Source organism: Gekko japonicus, unplaced genomic scaffold (genome assembly GCF_001447785.1).
Source record: "Gekko japonicus isolate JY-2015 unplaced genomic scaffold, Gekko_japonicus_V1.1 scaffold2880, whole genome shotgun sequence".
Lineage (NCBI taxonomy): Eukaryota > Metazoa > Chordata > Lepidosauria > Squamata > Gekkonidae > Gekko > Gekko japonicus.
This window is the reverse complement of record NW_015160924.1, coordinates 58,739-76,455: the sequence shown is the minus strand read 5'-3', so window position 1 is coordinate 76,455 and position 17,717 is coordinate 58,739. Positions and strand designations below refer to the sequence as shown.

The 17,717-nt window shown below is 38.1% G+C and overlaps 2 protein-coding genes across 2 annotated transcripts in view; one reads left to right on the top strand and one right to left on the bottom strand.

Moving 5' to 3' along the window:
• The window catches only part of PBRM1 (polybromo 1), a 57,742-nt gene extending 51,751 nt beyond the window's left edge, over positions 1 to 5,991 (top strand). Inside the window, exons 28-31 of the mRNA XM_015424781.1 lie at positions 1,845 to 1,991; positions 3,845 to 3,912; positions 5,054 to 5,270; positions 5,701 to 5,991. Coding sequence (XP_015280267.1) covers positions 1,845 to 1,991; positions 3,845 to 3,912; positions 5,054 to 5,270; positions 5,701 to 5,873 — 605 coding nt within the window. The 3' untranslated portion in view covers positions 5,874 to 5,991. The remainder of the gene's footprint in view (positions 1 to 1,844; positions 1,992 to 3,844; positions 3,913 to 5,053; positions 5,271 to 5,700) is intronic.
• Positions 5,992 to 13,588: 7,597 nt separating this feature from the next.
• Positions 13,589 to 17,717, bottom strand: part of SMIM4 (small integral membrane protein 4) — a 5,487-nt gene continuing 1,358 nt past the window's right edge. Inside the window, exons 2-3 of the mRNA XM_015424804.1 lie at positions 15,492 to 15,684; positions 13,589 to 14,279 (exon numbers count right to left, since the gene is read on the bottom strand). Of these exons, the coding sequence (XP_015280290.1) occupies positions 14,221 to 14,279; positions 15,492 to 15,642 (210 nt within the window). The 5' untranslated portion in view covers positions 15,643 to 15,684 and the 3' untranslated portion in view covers positions 13,589 to 14,220. The remainder of the gene's footprint in view (positions 14,280 to 15,491; positions 15,685 to 17,717) is intronic.

The window sequence follows — 17,717 nt, the reverse complement described above, 5'->3', positions numbered from 1 at the left end:
CCCCCGCAGGCCAGCTGGGAAAGGGAAGGGGAGGCTTTTGAAAATGCCTCCCCCTTTTGCTTCCCCTTCTGACATCACTCCCGGTGATGTCAGGGGGCATGGCATATGCTAATAGCCTAGTAGCTCATTAGCATACCGTATGCTAATGAGCTCCTGCAGCTCTTTTTCTATGAAATGACCCCTGAGGATGACAGTACTAATGTACCTTCCTGGGCTGCTGCAAGGATCACTGTGATGTTTTAAATACTTAGTATATGATATTTCTGATAAAAAGAGTATATAAATATTTAAATAAATGAATAAATTAATTCATATTAATTACTAAATATAAGCAGTTAGTTTCTGATAATTAAATATAAAATATGGACTTAAGTAGCATATTTGGAGTCACATGAGTTTTTAAACAATCTGGTTAGTATTAATATTGATTCTGAGGATTTGCTGGCTGGGTCCAGTCTGTTGAGAATAAATTAGTCTAAGAAATGCTTTGTTTTATAGTAGCTTCATTTTTTTAGGATTTCTGTCTAGTTTAGGTTTTTACTGCCGTATTAAAATGTTTTATAAAGGACATATGTGTTCCTATAGGGGTTGTTCAGTTTTTGAGAATTTTTTTTAGCTTGTTTAGAACACCGATTTGCATCACCATCTAATACAGTGCTATAAAACGTTTTATAAAGGACATATGTGTTCCTATAGGGGATGTTCAGTTTTTCAGAAACTTTTTTAGCTTGCTTAGAACACCGATTTGCTATTACCATCTAATACAGTGCTGTCATCACTGCAGAGGGATACCTGACCTTCCTTGTGCTGGCCCCTGACCTCTCTACCAAGGTGGCACCAACCATCAAACTTGTAGTTGTTGCAGTGTATATCTGTGCTTTATTGCCATGACATCTGGAGCAGAAAGCAAGCTTATGTATTCAGCTAGTTTTATTTTAATGACTCTTAAACTGAGTTTGGGAGGCCAGCTTAAAATAATAGACAAAAAATAGTTCTGCTACTTGCCCTTCTTCAGTAGATAGTTGTAAATTCATAGAAATAATGGCCTACGGTGATCCATGGCAATTGTTCGGTCATGCAGGTTAACAAGCGAGAGCTGTGATTAGCATGTAACAAATCTACAGACTTCTTGTCCTGGTTTATACAAAAATATACATGTAAAGCAGAGTTTTGGCAGAGTAAAGTACTGAAGCTTGGTAGCTGACATATAAAATATTTCACATAATTCTTTAGTATTGTCCATTGGCCACAAAATACTTGTGATAATTTTAAAAGGTCCATGAGAAGATTATGTGGTAAAGATTCCAAGATGGTAATTTACATGTCATTTTTCCTGTGTTACAATGCACAATGCATGAAAAGTTTTTCTATCTAAAAAATAAATAAATCTGTTATTCTGCCATAATGAGGTTGAGTGACGGGAGGAAAGACAGAATAGTCAGTGCAATTCTATCATATTAATTTCCCTTTCATTTTAATAGTTATATAGATTGAAATTGTCCTTTCCCCTTTTGTTTAGTTCACAGTCTTGTCCAACAACCCTGAATGTGCAGATATGTTCATGTGACTGACAGAACATATTGCATTTGCATTTGCTCGCAGTGATAACCATTTAATGATACCAAATATTCTGTGTGCCCCATGAAGAATATGCCATTAGGCTGAATACTAACGTGCCCTTAATACAGCATTAGGCTCTGTAACATTGCTCATTTTGCAAGGTACTAATTTGTAATATTGTACAGCAATATTGAAGGTGCTTATATGTGGGTAGTGCATGTCATTATTTTTTGATCATTTTGCATGTCATTGATGCATGTTTGAAATTTGTTGTGTCCTTCAAGGCATGATAGGTGGCTATCCACCAGTGCTGCCACCTTTACAAGGCCCAGTTGATGGCATTGTTAGCATGGGCAGCATGCAGCCACTTCACCCTGGGGTGCCTCCACCCCACCAACTTCCACCAGGCATGCCAGGCATCCCACCTCAGGGTAAGAATGACCTCCTCATTCCCTCATTGTCTCACTTTTCTGTTCTCATCATTTAACCAATTACTGTGGGATGGGTTTTACAGTATGTGCATTTGTAGCTTTACCTGCTTAACTTCTGCGAAACACTATAGGTATGTATTAGCACATGTGGTGGATTGCTGAAATAGCCAAAGTCTGTTTCCTGAACAAACTGGTATGTTTTACTTGCTGGCAGAGAGCAACATGTGTAGTTGATCCAACGGCAAAGGAGTTCACCCGTGAAATATGAGAAAGCTTCCTTTTCTTCAAAAAAAAAAAAAGGATCAAATGGGCTTGACTTTATCAGAGATGCAGAATATAGCTAGGCCAAGCTGTCAGGTCCTTCTCCATGTATTAAAAGTTGTGATATTCATTAAATTGGAGTGTACCTAAAACCTGCTTCTTCCCAGAGCCAGATGTGAATCATCCCACCAGTATATTTCTGACTTTATATGTGCCATCAGTTCAGGTATATATCCTGATTTCCAAATGGCTTTAATAGCAGCTCATTTTAAAGTTCTATCATTAAATACATAATAGAAAATTGCATCAGTTAAAAACAAATTAAATAGAAGCTTCAGTCAAGTCAGGCTTTTTACAAACAAATTAAATAGAAGCTTCAGTCAAGAGAATAGTGCTTGGAATGGGTGAAATATGGCTTGATAGTGTGCTCTACCATCTAAAGATGTGGTTTTCCAGGCTTGAAACAAGGGTTCTTTTGGAGATGTTCAGTCCAAAACATTAACCATGGATAATTAATTCCTTCAGTTTCCTATTCTGATAACTTTACAATAGCGTTTGTATATGTGTGCGCTTGTGCAGATTATTATAATATCTGGAGTTGATGGTGAACATAATTTGTTTCCCTGGATAGGAAATGTGAGTTAGTGGTTATCATGCAAACCACAGCTGCTGCCCTGATTTATTCTCTTTGCTGATGCTTATTTTTATTTCACTTCCCCGTAGGATACTCCTTTGTTGCATGCTTTGGGTATGTTGTTAATCTGTGGGCCAAAATGAATGTAATTTGCCTGGTTTTATTTCACATTTGTAACAGAGGATGTTTCCCTAAAATTCTACTGTTAATGTGAAACTTGGCATCTATGGTAATCCTTAAGGGAAAAATATAGTCTGCCCAGTTATTTCCCTGTATCTTAACTTCTAAACAACAGACACAAATGTGATATAATGAGAAACTAGTTTTTAAATCCATCATTCTTTGATGGCATACTGTTCTCTTGAATTAGAATAGCCATAAATTGCTCATAGCTGCTCCAGTATCCGTACTAGGAGTAATTTAAAGAAATTCATTCTTAATGTCCTCACACAGTGATACTTTATTAGTTAGAATTGATTGGGAGTGTAATCTTAAAAAGGAAGCCTTAAGACGATATCCTTAGAATCCTCAGGAAGGCACCTGCACGAGTGCTGAATAAAGGGTGGTAACAATGAAAGAACAGCCAAACATGACTAATGCACAACCTGTGCATCCACCTGTGATTTCCATAGAATTGCCCAGGCCACATCTCTGTTGCAGAATGAAAACTCATCTGTTGTTCTTGCCCAACAGTAGGGTTTGGTGGAATATTTTCACAGCCTGTAGTTGAGATGTGGGTCATTACTGGATGAAATAATATCAGATGAACCAAACAAAAAAGTATCTTAGTCACTCCTTAAAAACACTGTTTAAGAAACTGTATGTCGTTTTTACAGAAAATGGTCATTTTAAATTGCACAATTATATTTCAGTTGCTTATTAGACATGTATCAGAAGTAAAGCTTTTTGTTGCTGACCAGAAATAAGGCTAAAATTTTGTTTTCATTTTGAAATACAGGTGTTATAGGCCAAAGTGTTTCTTCCATGGTAGGAGCTCCAGCCCCAGGAAGTCCATTTGGACAGCAGGTAAGTAATTCAGGAATGCACATGAAAATCCTAATAGTAATATTCTAGGGTTCTGCTTTTAGAGGAACTGTCCACCTGTGTCAGAGAAACTATTTTATCTTTCTAACTTGTCAACATTTCTTCTTTATCACATCTTGTCTGACATTTATTTATTTAAAATATTCATACCCCATTTTTCAGACATGAGAGGTTGGATCCAGTCCAGAATTTCTGCAAGCAGAAATGCAGGGAAAAGACCGTGGTGGCTGTTTGTGCTAAGTCAAATTTATTGTATCCCCACATGCATTTCCTCTTATGCAAGATGCTATGCAACCAGTTTTTGGGCAGTGTAATGTACAAGTAGGGAGGGAAGTGCTAGTTGTTGCAGAAGAGGAACTGCACTAAATCTGTTTGTTTCCACTTGTCCATTGCTAGATCCAAGCCACGTGCTGTAGTCAGCACCCAACTTTTTCATTAAAAAAACTCAGCGAAGTCACATAAAACCTCAGGACTGGTTTCAGTGGCTGTTGTAGGAGTTACAGGATATAAACTACACTCTCAACCATGCCTTGGAAACAGAAGGTGTTAGTAGGACTACAAGGTTTTGGTTTGTTTTTGAAAGGAAGGGTGGACATCAGTACTGTGCATAGCTCCTTGTTAGTTCTTCATGACTGGGTAGGACCAGGGCTCAGATGAACCAAACTTCTTTCCCATTAAAGAGCCAGATCTTGAATGAAGAACCAGGGTTGTTGTTTTTTTAAGAAAATTAAAATTTGATATATGCTAACTGGTTTTTCTGTGTATAAATCACAGACTCTAGGTTGGATCCAACCACTCTCTATGTGTGAATGGAAAACACTTCTGTTCATGCAGGGGGAGGGATCTACAGTTTCTGTGGCTGGCTCCTTCCAGCTGTAACACACACACACACACCCACATAATTCTTGAAGATTCCTTAGTCCTCAGGAGCAACCGTTCCCTTAAGGACCAAACTTCTGTGTCCTTGTGCAGTTATTCCTCATCCTGCTGTTTATCCTGTTCCGTGTGCCGTATTTTGAAAACTGAGCATATTCACCAGAGCATATTCTGTTCATTGTGCTTCACAGGTTTTGTTACTTAACTTTTAAAACTCCTTCTTGCTTATTATCCTTTACTATTCTAGATGGGTGTTCTTGGCCCTCCAGGCCAACAGGCACCACCACCCTATCCTGGTCAAAATCCCATAACTCAGCAGGTCATTCAGCAGCCTACAACTCCTATGTTTGTCTCTCCTCCGCCAAAGACACAGAGGCTTCTTCACTCTGAGGCTTATCTAAAATACATTGAAGGTCTAAGTGCTGATTCAAATAGCATTAGTAAGTGGGACCAGACTCTTTCAGGCAAGTATAGTGTATGATTTGATGGCTGAGGGTTTTTTTAATGTCATATTTGGAAGCATTGTCACCTTTCCTGAACCCATAGAGATGGGACAAATTAATTAAAAAAACAACAATATTTGTGATATAGTACATTTTATTTGCTGCTTCTACTGCTGGTCACATTTCAGCTATGTGATAATTCAGTGGGAAGGATCACTGGCATAAGAAATAGGTGGAGGTGGCTCGATACATGATGAATTAAATGTTGTGGATTAATACCCATAGCATAAAACTTTTATTCTAGACATATTTATAAGCTACTTTGAATTGTAAACTACTTTGAATGCAATGTTATGAAGGTGGTATAGAAAGGTATGAAATAAATAAAAGTTCTGTATATGCATTAAAAAATTAAGGCACTTTTTAACTGAAGGCTCTTTCGCCATTTCAGCACGAAGGCGTGATGTCCATCTCTCAAAAGAACAAGAGAGCCGTCTTCCTACGCACTGGTTGAAGAGCAAAGGTGCCCATACGACAATGGCAGATGCACTTTGGCGCCTTCGAGACTTGATGTTGAGAGATACTCTTAATATCCGTCAAGCGTACAACATAGAAAATGTTTAACTTTTTGATACCAACATATAAAGAGTTCGTGGAACAATAGCAGTTTTAGTTATTGGTGGGGGTGGGTAAACTTGTTTTTATTGCATCTTACTGTACATTGCAAGATTTTTTTTATATAAGGACACTTTTAATAAGTATATTTCACTTTTTGTTATATTATGTTGACTTTTCTTAAATATACAGACTTGTGCATATGGTTCTTTGACTTGGAAGATGATCTGATATTTGGTTATAAATGCAAAACAATGTTTCATCCTTTTCTTTACTCTGAGACTTCTGATGCCATCTATTTTTAAAAAACAACAAAAGAGTGTTTACAGTTTCGATGAGAAAAATGTGAAATCACTCCTGGTTTACATCTTAGCAGAATGAGCATCTGTGTCCTTGTGTAGTAGTTGCTTCTGGCAGATACATCACGTGAACTAAGGTTCTTGCTCTAAACAAAACTGCTGGGCTGAGGAGGTGATGGGAATCAACTTGCTAAGTTAAAACCTTAATTGTGTGGCTGTTCTGCAGGTCCCAGAGCTTGATATAAAAGGACAGAAAAGCTGTAACTTTGGATAGATTAACTTCCAAATGTTATTTGCAGTTCCACTTGTTATTTGCAGAACTGTGTATACTGGGAGTAGACTCATCGACAAAAATAGGAAAGCTTGCATGCGCTGCTAGCAGACATTGGCCTAAGGAGAAAGCACATATCTATTGCACTTCTCCAATATGAGATCTCTACTCATCACCACTGCAGCTTCCTTGGGGAGGATATTGGAGGAAACATGCAGATGCTTCTATTTTGCTGTCTTAAGATGCTTCAGATTTTGATAGGAGACATAATGCCTTTTAATCTCCAAATCAGTAACAGAACATTTATATATTAAAAATTAGATTTTTACTGGTGCAAAGTTTTATCTGCCAATACCTGTACTTAGGATTTTCTGACATGCCTTATTTGCCAGCAGCAGCAACAGACATTTCACTCTTCGTACAGTTTTAAGTCTATATTGCAAGTTTGATACAGATTTTTAACTTTGAATTTGAAAGGTAAGTAACAAGGTATTTGGAAGAGACACTTGCATTTGAAAATATTTGTTCTGTTAATGATTTGGTATTTCGTGTGCAAAAAAGCTCTTTACCCTGACAAAAAGCATTGTCCAGTTGTCAAGAATTTTGACATGCACAATTAGAACTGTAGTGCAATGCTTCTAATGACAATGCAGTGTATGATGAAGGTTTATAGATAGATGATTCTGTATATCTATATATAGATATATAGAATCAAGTGCTTAAGTTTTTAATAAAAGTTCCAAGTAAATTCCTTGGGACACAGTCTTAGGGCATTTGTATTATAGTATTTTTCTTCTTTAATGCCGGTTTGCGATCTGGAGACTACTTATAGGCTTGTCTGAAGTCTTGGGTGAGGCCAGTTAGGCCTTTGTGAACAGATGCTGCCCCCACTGGACGGAAGTCAGCTGTACAAGTTGTCTGGCTTGTTACCTAGGTACATAATGGGATTTCCTAGTCTCATGGCCTTCGACTGCTCAGGATGCATCTGGTAGTTCACAAAAATAATCTTTGAGGTTTTTAATAGTTAATACAGCTTTAAGTTGTGACAAATATTGGAAAGGCTCGTCAGTATAGTTCAGTTTATAAAAGGCACAGATTTGAAGAAATTTTGACTAACCGATAAACCTGGAATGAGATTCATGTAGTATTGTGGTAGCGTGATCCTTATTTTGATTACAAGGTAATTTGATAAAAGATTTGTTACAGTATTGGTATTAGAGAATGAATGGTTTGCCAGGCTAGATAACCTTTACTGGACCAACTGTTAGTGTAGTTAATGAAAGTTATATTTCCTTACCTATTCTTAATGCCAACCTAGAAAATGTAAATTACACGTAAAATTAATTGACAGTTTAGGGCTTGTTTCCATGGTACTGAATAATGATGATGTATAACAGCAAGTAGCTTATTTAACACGCAAGCCCAAAAGATTCGGTTCTTCAAATGAGGTACTAATGTAAAATACAAATTGATTAACATTATAGAGAGGAAATGTTTTCCTTAAATTCTAAAGCTGAACAGTCTGTGTACACATATCCTTAGTTTGTGGCCCCTTGACAATATTTTAGAACATCATAGGCTCCCAGAAGTGCTGCTGTACCAAGGTCTGTGCAGGCACCCAGAGGTTTTCCTTAGCTTTGTACTATCTTCCAGCACCAAACTAGTTCATGCTCGGAGATGCTTAAGTGAGTGCTTGGGTGCTTTTCTGGATCGTGGCCAGTATATTTGACATTACCTCAGACATTGCAGTTTTCAACAACAAAAAAGGCAGCAAGTTTTAGTTCTTTTTAGTACTTAGAACCATAATACCTTTACTAATACAATCATTTTTAAGCATTGCTAAAATTACACCAAAGAACCTGAAATTTATTTATTTATTATTTATTTTTTTTAAAAAATACTTCTTTTAAGAACAGGAAGACACCTTTTGGAAGCTATATATGTCAGAAGGATCAGTGTTGAAAAATCTGCAGCGTTCAAGTGAAGGGCAGCTTTACCACTCCTAGTGGACCAGGAGTAAACAATTAGAACTGTAAATGAGGCCTTAGCCTTTTCTTTATGGCAGTGCAGAGCATTGCTCCTAGACCTTTGGGCTGGCCCTAATTATTTTAATTTATTCCAAAATTATGTGTCTGTGTACTGGAAGCATTTCAGTAACACATAGGGTTTAAGATTTGGTGGCTACAATCCAGTATTGCACAACCAGCTAACAGAACTCTATTCTAATTATAAATTGTTCAAGAAAACAAACTGTGTTGTATTTGTGGCCATTTGAACCCATTTGTTGTTTTCCACTGCCACGCACTGTATTAGAATAAAAGGATTTTGACTATGGAATAAAAGTATGGGAAGTGGTTGGCTTGCGTGAGTGGAAAAAAAATATATATTTCATTAAACCAATTGGAAGTGCTCATCTCCTACTCCTTATTCCCTGCTCTTTCCTTGAAGAGCAGCTTGTTCATGTAATAATTCAAATTGATGTTTATAACTTTTTCAGTATATTTGCTTTTGGACCTGGTTAATCCATGCCTCATTTTTACTCCTGGTTGTATACTCCATTGAGTAAAGTGGTAACTAGTAATTGTGCATGTATTATCAGTTTGTCTTTCTGAGGCTTTTGATTTAAATAAAAATAGTTTGCAGTTTGGATTAGCCAGGTTTGATTGTTCCATTGAGATGTCATATTTAGTTTTCCTGTGTGTGCCCTGTAAAGAAAGCACTGTAACAAGTAGGTTGTGTATGCTGTTTGTTATAATATTAGATGAGGGAAGATATGTGGTGTTAGCAGAACTGGGCACCATTCCCCTAAAGAAACAAACTTTGTTGTAAATCAAAGCAGTCTCTAATTTGCTGTGCCGCATGGCTGATGAATTATCATCACCCAAATCCACTGGATCTAAGCAGCATAGGTATGCTGATGTCATAGATCTCTAGGGATTGTTTAGTATCTGAGTATTAGATCGAAATGGATGGAAATCTGTACACTGATTTGCAGCCTGGGTGGATTACGTTTTTGTAAATGTAAATTTTTTGACCAAAAATATAACGAAACTTCTCTTATGAACATATCTGAAGACTGTATTTTTCTGTCATAAATAGACCCAGTACATTTGATTCTACTTATGTGAAGCTACCCGGATCGGATATAGTCTTAATACCCCCATTCTGCATTTATAAAGTTCCTAAAATGTGCATTTTTCAAATTATTATGGTTCTGTGTAGAAAATTATTTGTCTTGAACTCCTAAATGTAGTTTATGCAATATGTGATTCACAGGTTTTAAATGTCTTGTTTCAGGAGAGCTATGGCTGCCTTCATGATTAGATACTGTGCTACTGTTACACTGTGGCTCTCATATGCAACTGTATGTCTTGTCCGTACAGGAAAATCCAATTGCAAATGACTGCTGTAGTGTGACAACAACACAATATCTAATAATGTGTGGATGCAGTCCAGGTGGAAAACTCTTATACTGAATTAGACCATTGGTCCATCTAGCTCAGCATTCTGGTGGGTGACGGCTCTCCAGAGTGTCTTTCCCATCATTTGCTATCTAAGATATCTTAACTGAGAGACCCAAGATTGAGCCTGGGACTTTCTGCATGCAAAGCATGTACTTGTACAGCTGACCCACAGCATACGCATAACCCAGTTAATAATGTAGGTAGCACGGAGAACCCTAGATCTGGGTAGGCTTAAAACAGGTTTTCAGATTTTATCTTATTTGTAAGATCTTGGAAGCATTGTTTTCTTCTCAGAATGACCTGCGTTGGTGGGTCTGGCTTCAAATTAAAACAAGTAATTTCTAACAAGCAGACATGACTAACTGAAAGACTACCTAATGCAGTTCCTGATCCTTATGGAAATATGAAAGTACAATGGTTTACAGCAACTGGAGGCTGAGGAAATTTACCGCAAGGCAATTCAGTTGATGTGTAATATGTGTCAGACATAAAAATGGAAATGAATTAACTGGTGCAACACCAATATTCTTACCCTGCTGTGGAATTCAGTACTGTAGTACAGCCTTTGAAACAGTTTTGCTAATCTGAATGACAGTACAGAGCTGATCCAGTATGCTGTGGATATGCGAAAGACGTGCCAAATTTCACATTTTAGTGTGTCATTGTGTTACAGTCTTGGAAATGGAAGGTAGATGCCGACTGGCTTTGAAGGTATGAGCACTGAGATGTTTCTACAAATGGTGCAGACCATAGCTATCTTTTTTTTTTAATACGGGCCAAGCCCTTATTTTTATTATTTTAAATTCAACAAACCTCAAACAAACACTTAGACAGTAAATTAAAATAAGATCCTTCTCCGGCTATACATAAATTATTGACTGTAAGTACAAAGAAATGCTTAACCTTTCTATGAATGTGAGTCCAACCACTCATAAAATTTTTGCCATATATTTTGAAAAGTCCCATCTTCTTTTCCACGTATTTTCAAGGTCAGATTGTCCATTTCTGCTACTTCCAAAATCTTGGTTACATAATCTTTCTGAGTCGGACAATCTTCTTTCTTCCAATGTTTAAGCATCTTCCTTCTTTAATATATCTGGCATAATATTCAATAATAACATTTCAAGTTCAAACGGTAAATTAATATTCGTTATTTGCACTATAATGTTATAAATTTCTTTCCAATTTTTTTTTATTTTTCCGCATGCCCACCAAACGTGATAAAGGAGCCTATTTTAGTTTTACACTTCCAGCATTTATCAGAACAATTGGAGTAATAGCGTGCAAGTCTATCAGGGGTTAAATACCAACGATGACACATCTCTAAAAGATTTACCTTCATAGAGGTGCTTTCATATATTTTAACGTTTGCCAGATTTTATTCCATTTGGTTAACTCGATACTATGCCCTATGTTTCTTGTCCATGATATCATAAATGTTTTCACTTCGTCAACCATTTTATGGTCTAACAAAAAATTATATAATTTCCCAATAAGTTTATTTTCATTACCTAATAACCTTTTATCTAACTCCGAATTCTCTCTTAGAAAACCAATTTGCCTATCTTTAGCGTTCCTAGACTCTAGTTGATTTCTTTCCCACCAAGATAATATGATACATTGCTCATTAAGCATTTCCTGTGATTTAAGGTCACCTCTGTTATCTAAAAGAGTTCCATATGTCGAAAAGTTAGCTTTCATTCATTAAGTTGGGGTTAGAAAAAGCCTCTAGAGGAGCTACCCATTTTGGAGTCTCACTATATATATATAAAAAAATTAACCTCCATCCATGTTTTTAGTAAAGCCTCTTAATAAATGTTGATTAAAATGGGTATGAGAGTCTTTTTTATCGTACCAAAGAATTGCGTGCCATCCTAGTAATAAATTATAACCTTCAATTTTTAGAGTTCTAAGATCAGTCATTTGAATCCAGTCCCGAATCCAAACCAGAGATGCTGCATAATGATATAAACGCCAATCTGGAAATGCAAGCCCTCCTCTTTCTGTTTTTTCTTACAAAAGTTTAAGACACGGTTTTTTCTTCTGCCAAATAAATTCCCTGATCATTTTTTCTAACTTCTGTATGAACGTTAAATTGTAAAGTATAGGAATATTTTGGAAGAGAAATAACATCCTTGGGAGGATATTCATTTTAATAATAGATACCCGGCCCATCAGTGAAAGTTGAAGCCTCTCCCATTTTTCTAAATCTCATTTGATCTGATCTAGTGTTTTAACATAATTATCTTGAAAAAGAGATGCTATTGGTTAAATAAATACCGAGATATTTTACTTTCTTTTGGGCTTCGAATCTTGAGCTTGTTGTAACGTGCAATTCTTAGTCATTAATTGCGATTTGGCCGCATTAACCTTAAAACCAGCCAATTGGCCATACTGGTGTAGATGATATAATAGCCTGGGCATGGAAAGTGCAGGTTCAGTTAATACAATAACCAGATCATCCATTTTATTCCCGATACTACGTTATCATTTAAAGTTTCCAATAAGATTTCTAAAGTGAATATAAAAAATAACGGTGAAAATGGACACCCTTGACGGGGACCCCTATTAATATTTATTTCGGATTTCATGTCTCCGTTTATCATTACTTTAGCCGTTTCCCTAGTATAGATAGCCCAACCATAGCACTCTTGAATATATAAATGAAAAGCTTAATCATCTTGATGTATCCAGAGTTCTTCAGCTCCTCACAGAAGGGAGATACAGATGAAGGTGTGCAGGTTGCCATGCTTCAAGGGGGACAACTGTTTTCCATGACTTCAGTGGCCCAAAGAATGGGGCTACTGTGAGTTCTTCATGAATAAAATAGAATTAAGGGCTGCAAGGAGGTGAATACTCAGTAGATAAGCTGTTGAGTCATGCTGCCAGACTTTAATGAGCTTTTTTACAGCAGCGTTGAAAACTGTAGTGCTCTCTGGTTGGAGAATTCAACCACCAGTTTCTATAACCACCTGAAAAGCTTTTTCAGAAATGGGTTAGGGTTAGCATTTGCAGAGCCTTGAAGTTCTATTAGAAGGTTAGACAAAACATCTTAGTGACAGCACTGTTAAATGGAAAGTAACAGTGTAACCTCATTCTGTTGTATTATCTGCACAGCAGGAGATACTGCTGTTTCTTGAATCTACAGATTCTGTCCTTGAAACTTCAACACAGTCCTCAGGCACTGGCAGTTGTGTCCTTCAGACCAGTGGCTTCTGCTCCACAGAAATGTGCTGTCATCTTTTCCAGTATGATGGAATAGCCACTCTCTACTAAATTAAAATTCCATTTGAGCTATAGGCCTATATTTAGGTTAAACTTAAGGAGACAGCAGAAAATGATAACTAAAACAGTTGTTTCTTAGTACAATGCACAATGTGGTGGTCCTTGAAACTTTTATACAGGATGTGCTGCTGGATATCTTTAATTTCTTCTGTGGAAATGAGATCCAGTTAGACCTTTAGCACAATCCATGTTTTGAGAACTGCTTCCACTTATGATTCAGAGCTACAATCAATCACACCACAAATCCTATTCAACATTTGTCATAGACATTACTATCTTTTGTTAGATTGCAGAACATCCCTCCCTTTAGCTACGATAATTTTTCTTAACATACTGCCATGGCAAAGTCATTTTTAAATGAAGAGATTCAGTATAGCAAGTTTGCATTGGTAATTTTATGTACACATATAAACTCATGATGAAACTTCCTCTCAAACAGGATAAATCCCCACTTCTAAAATGCAGTATAATCAGCCATCGTACATTGTTCCTGGATACCAGAGTACCATATAGGGCAGGATAAGCCATTACCATCTTCTGCATCCACAATGGCGGGAGAAGGAAGGGGGATAGCTAAATGGGATGAGTGACAAGACTTGTCAGTTCAACAAGGATATCTCCCTTATTCTAGGGGAAGAGGATGATGATCCTATGAGAAACCTGGGACAGACTATGGGGACTCTGCTCCCCTTATTCTGTTGGAGTTCAGTGAAGTCAATTGGTAGCTCCAGCTAATTCCCATTCTTCTGGTCAGCACCTGAGCAAACAATGTTACTTCCACATAAAAACTGAAGATCATCTGCTTGTAGAGCCGCATAGCTTTGGTTGCTGCTGGTGGTGAATTACCTCAACCTTGGATATTGATGCACGATGTGATAAGGAAGCAGCTGGCATTGTACCTTCAGCCTGGGTATGAAAACCATATCCCATGGTACCAGCTACTGTCACAGTGTTTGATTTGAAAACTTGCACACTTCTTTTAATTTAACAGTTAAACATCTGTTATATATAAAATTTAAGGTTTCAGAAATGAGCTATCATCTTTGTTCCAAACTTTCATGCCGTCTTTCAGACTGCTTTCTGCGGTAAACATCATCTGTAAAATGGGGGGGAAAGATTGTAGAAAAACAGTTTTTAAAAGCATCTCACATGTATTTTTTTCCTAGTTAAACTCACCAGTAAGTGATTAAAGTTTAAGGGGAGATAAATACAAAAGCAGACCAGCTGTAACACATATTACCGGGGGGGGGGGGGATTAGGTGTGAGAGAGATGTGCATAGGGGGGGGGGATATCAGTGGGAGAAGGATTAGGGGAACCTAATCCTAAAGGGAGGTTTGCCTACCGTGATTAATTTGTCACGAGCTCATGCTGCTCAACACAACTTTAAAAACTTTATTTGGATTTGTTTCAGATGTTCTCAGTGCCATGAGGATGAGCACCGGCAATCATCCTTGCCTGCTGAAAGCCAGTTAAGAAAAGTTTGTTTCTTTACTGGCTGGAGTTGGTGGTGGTTCAAGTTTTGAAGAACAGATGCTAGAATATCTTAAATCTGGGGTCGTTCACCTGTGCTCGAAAACAATTGCTCGGCTGTGCCCAACCTGCTACTACCCAGCTCTGACCTTGAGGGGGAAGGTCAGTGAACATGCAGCTGCACAAAAGTTCATACACCTGCACACTACCAGCTTTTTAAACCCTGATCAATTGCGTCATAGAGTTTTGTTAACTAAATGCCTGCAGGCCAATGATATGGAAAGGATTAAAATAACTGCCCATTACATAAACCTACTTCTCTATTCTAATCAGAGCTGAAAGTAATGGCAAACAATGGCAAGTCAAATCTTCTAGTATGATTATTTATACAATCATTCCCTTTAATATTTAATGAAGTTGGTGGTTAAGTGTGTATCAGCAAAACAGGTTTGCCCCCCAAAAGGAAGTGGTTTCTGCAACGTCAAGTGACTCCCATATATGCATACAAATAATTTGTAAATTAAAAAGCTAGAAATGGCCTGATAAAGATTAAAATACACACATTATTCTCTGGAAGGCATGGAATGGAGTGCAATTAAGTGGGGGGGGGAGGCTAACAGAGAGGTCAAGATCCATCCTACAGTATCCTGGAGGGGAAGACGGGAACTTTCCAATTGCCCCCCCCCCAGTGATTCCTCACAGCTTCTCAACTTGTTTAGAGACTTATTTTAAATGCAGAAATGAGTAATACAAACTGGGAATGATAACAAAGTCTAGCATCTAACAATCATAACTTAAAGTATCTGCTAGATAGTTCATCTTAAAAACAATACTTACAAAATGTCTCTTTTCCGATTCGGACATTGATCATAAACCACTCCATACCACCTCCAAGGATAAAGAAGAAAGGAAGAAATCTATACACACCAAAGCGCTTCTTTCCTGGCATCATGTGCAATAACTTCCTTATTTTATGCTTATCCAGCATTTTACAAGGACTTTAGAACCTCTGCAAGGGAATGGGACAATCCTGAAAGACAGAGTAGGAATAGATCAAGGTGGGTAGCCATGTTGGTCTGAAGCAGCAGAACAAAGTTTGAGTCCAGTGGCACCTTTAAGACCAGCAAAGTTTTATTCAAGGTGTGAGCTTTCTTGTGCACGCACACTTCGCCAGACAATGAAATGGAATTACAGATCATACTTGTATATATACAGGGTGGCTTGTTAAATTAGCATGCAAAATAGTGAAGATTTTTTTAACAGATAAAAAGAATGACGAGCTTGGTTTCTGGTTATCTGTTTGGGTTCAACGGGGGGAAAACAACATAGGTCATAAATATGTAAGAACTGGAGACAGATGTAAGAATAGATTAGGAATCAATGGACAGTTCTCACAATGGAGGGAGTTAGCAGTGGGATCCTAGAAGGATCAGTACTGGGGCCAGTACTTGGACTTTCAAAAAGGCTTTTGACAAGGTGCCTCACCAAAGATTCCTGAGTAAACTTAGCAGTCATGGGATAAGAGGATGGGTTCTTTTATGGATTAAAATTGGTTAAATGACAGGAAGCAAAGAGAATGGACAGTTCTCACAATGGAGGGAAGTAAGCACTGGGGATCAGTATTGGGGCCTGTATTATTTCATTTGTTCCTAAGTGATCTGGAACCAGGGATGAGTAGCATAGTGGCCAGATTTGCAGATGACACCAAATTATTCGGGATGGTGAAAACCAAGGCTGACTGTGAAGAGCTCCAAGAGGACCTCCACAAACTGGGTGAGTGGGCGACAATGTGGCAAATGAAGTTCAGTGTTGGTAAATGTAAAGTGAGACACATTGGGACAAAAGATCCCAGCTTCAAGTATAAGTTAATGCGGTCTGAACAGAGAGGGAAAAGCTCTTGGGGTCATAATGGATAGTTCGATGAAAGTGTTAGCCCATCGTGCTGCAGCGGTGAAAAAAGCAAGCTCTCTGTTAGGGCTTATCAGGAAAGGGACTGAGAACAAAACAGCCAATATTGTAATGCCGCTGTACAGATCTGTGGTTTGGCCTCATTTGGAATACTGTGTACGGTCACTGTATCTCAAAAAGGAACTTGCAGAGCTGGAAAAAGTACAGAGGAGGGCAACCCAGATGATTAGGAGGTTGGAGCACGTTCCTTTATAAGGAAAGGCTGTAGAGCCAGAGACTTTTTTCAGTTTAGAAAAGAGATGACGGGGGAGGGGCATGATAACGGTTTATAGAATTATGCATGGGATGGAGAGAATTAACAGATAGTTTTTTCTCCCTCTCCCAAAATACTAGAAGTCTAAGGCATCTAATGAAGCTGATGGGCAGTTGTTCCGGACAGACAAAAGGAAATACTACTTTACACAGAGAGTGATTAAAATGTGGAATTCGCTGCCATAGGCTGTAGTAACGGCCATAGCAATAAACAGATTTAAAAGGGGATTAGATAGGCATGAATCTATCAATGACTACTAGCCATGATGACTAAGGCGTACCTAAGGCATTAATCCTCTGAATCCCAGAGCCAGGAGGCGACATATGCTCTATTGTTGGCCATCCAGAGGAACTGGTTGGCCACTGTGTTAGACAGGATGCTGGTCTTAGATGGACTATTGGTCTGATCCAGCAGGCTGTCCTTGTGTTCTTAATATATGAAAGTGGCAAGCAAAACTGCAGGAAGTATAGGTAGGTAGACACTGAGCTTTGTCTGCATATATTATACTGGTAATTATACCTTGCAAGGTAAAGGTTTCCCTTGCTCGAAAGCTAGTTGAATCTGACTCTATGGGGCGGTGCGCATCTCCATTTCCAAGCCGAAGAGCCAGCACTGTCCAAAGACGTTTCTGTGGTCATGTGGCCAGCATGACTAAATGCCAAGGCACACAGAACACTTACCTTCCCACTGAAGCAGTACCTTTTTATCTACCTGCAATTTCTTGATTTCATACTGCTAGATTGGCAGGAGCTGAGGCCAGAGACGGGAGCTCACTTCATCACGTGGCACTATGGTCTCAGACTGCCGAACTACAGACCTTCTGGTTTGCAGCTCAGTGTCTT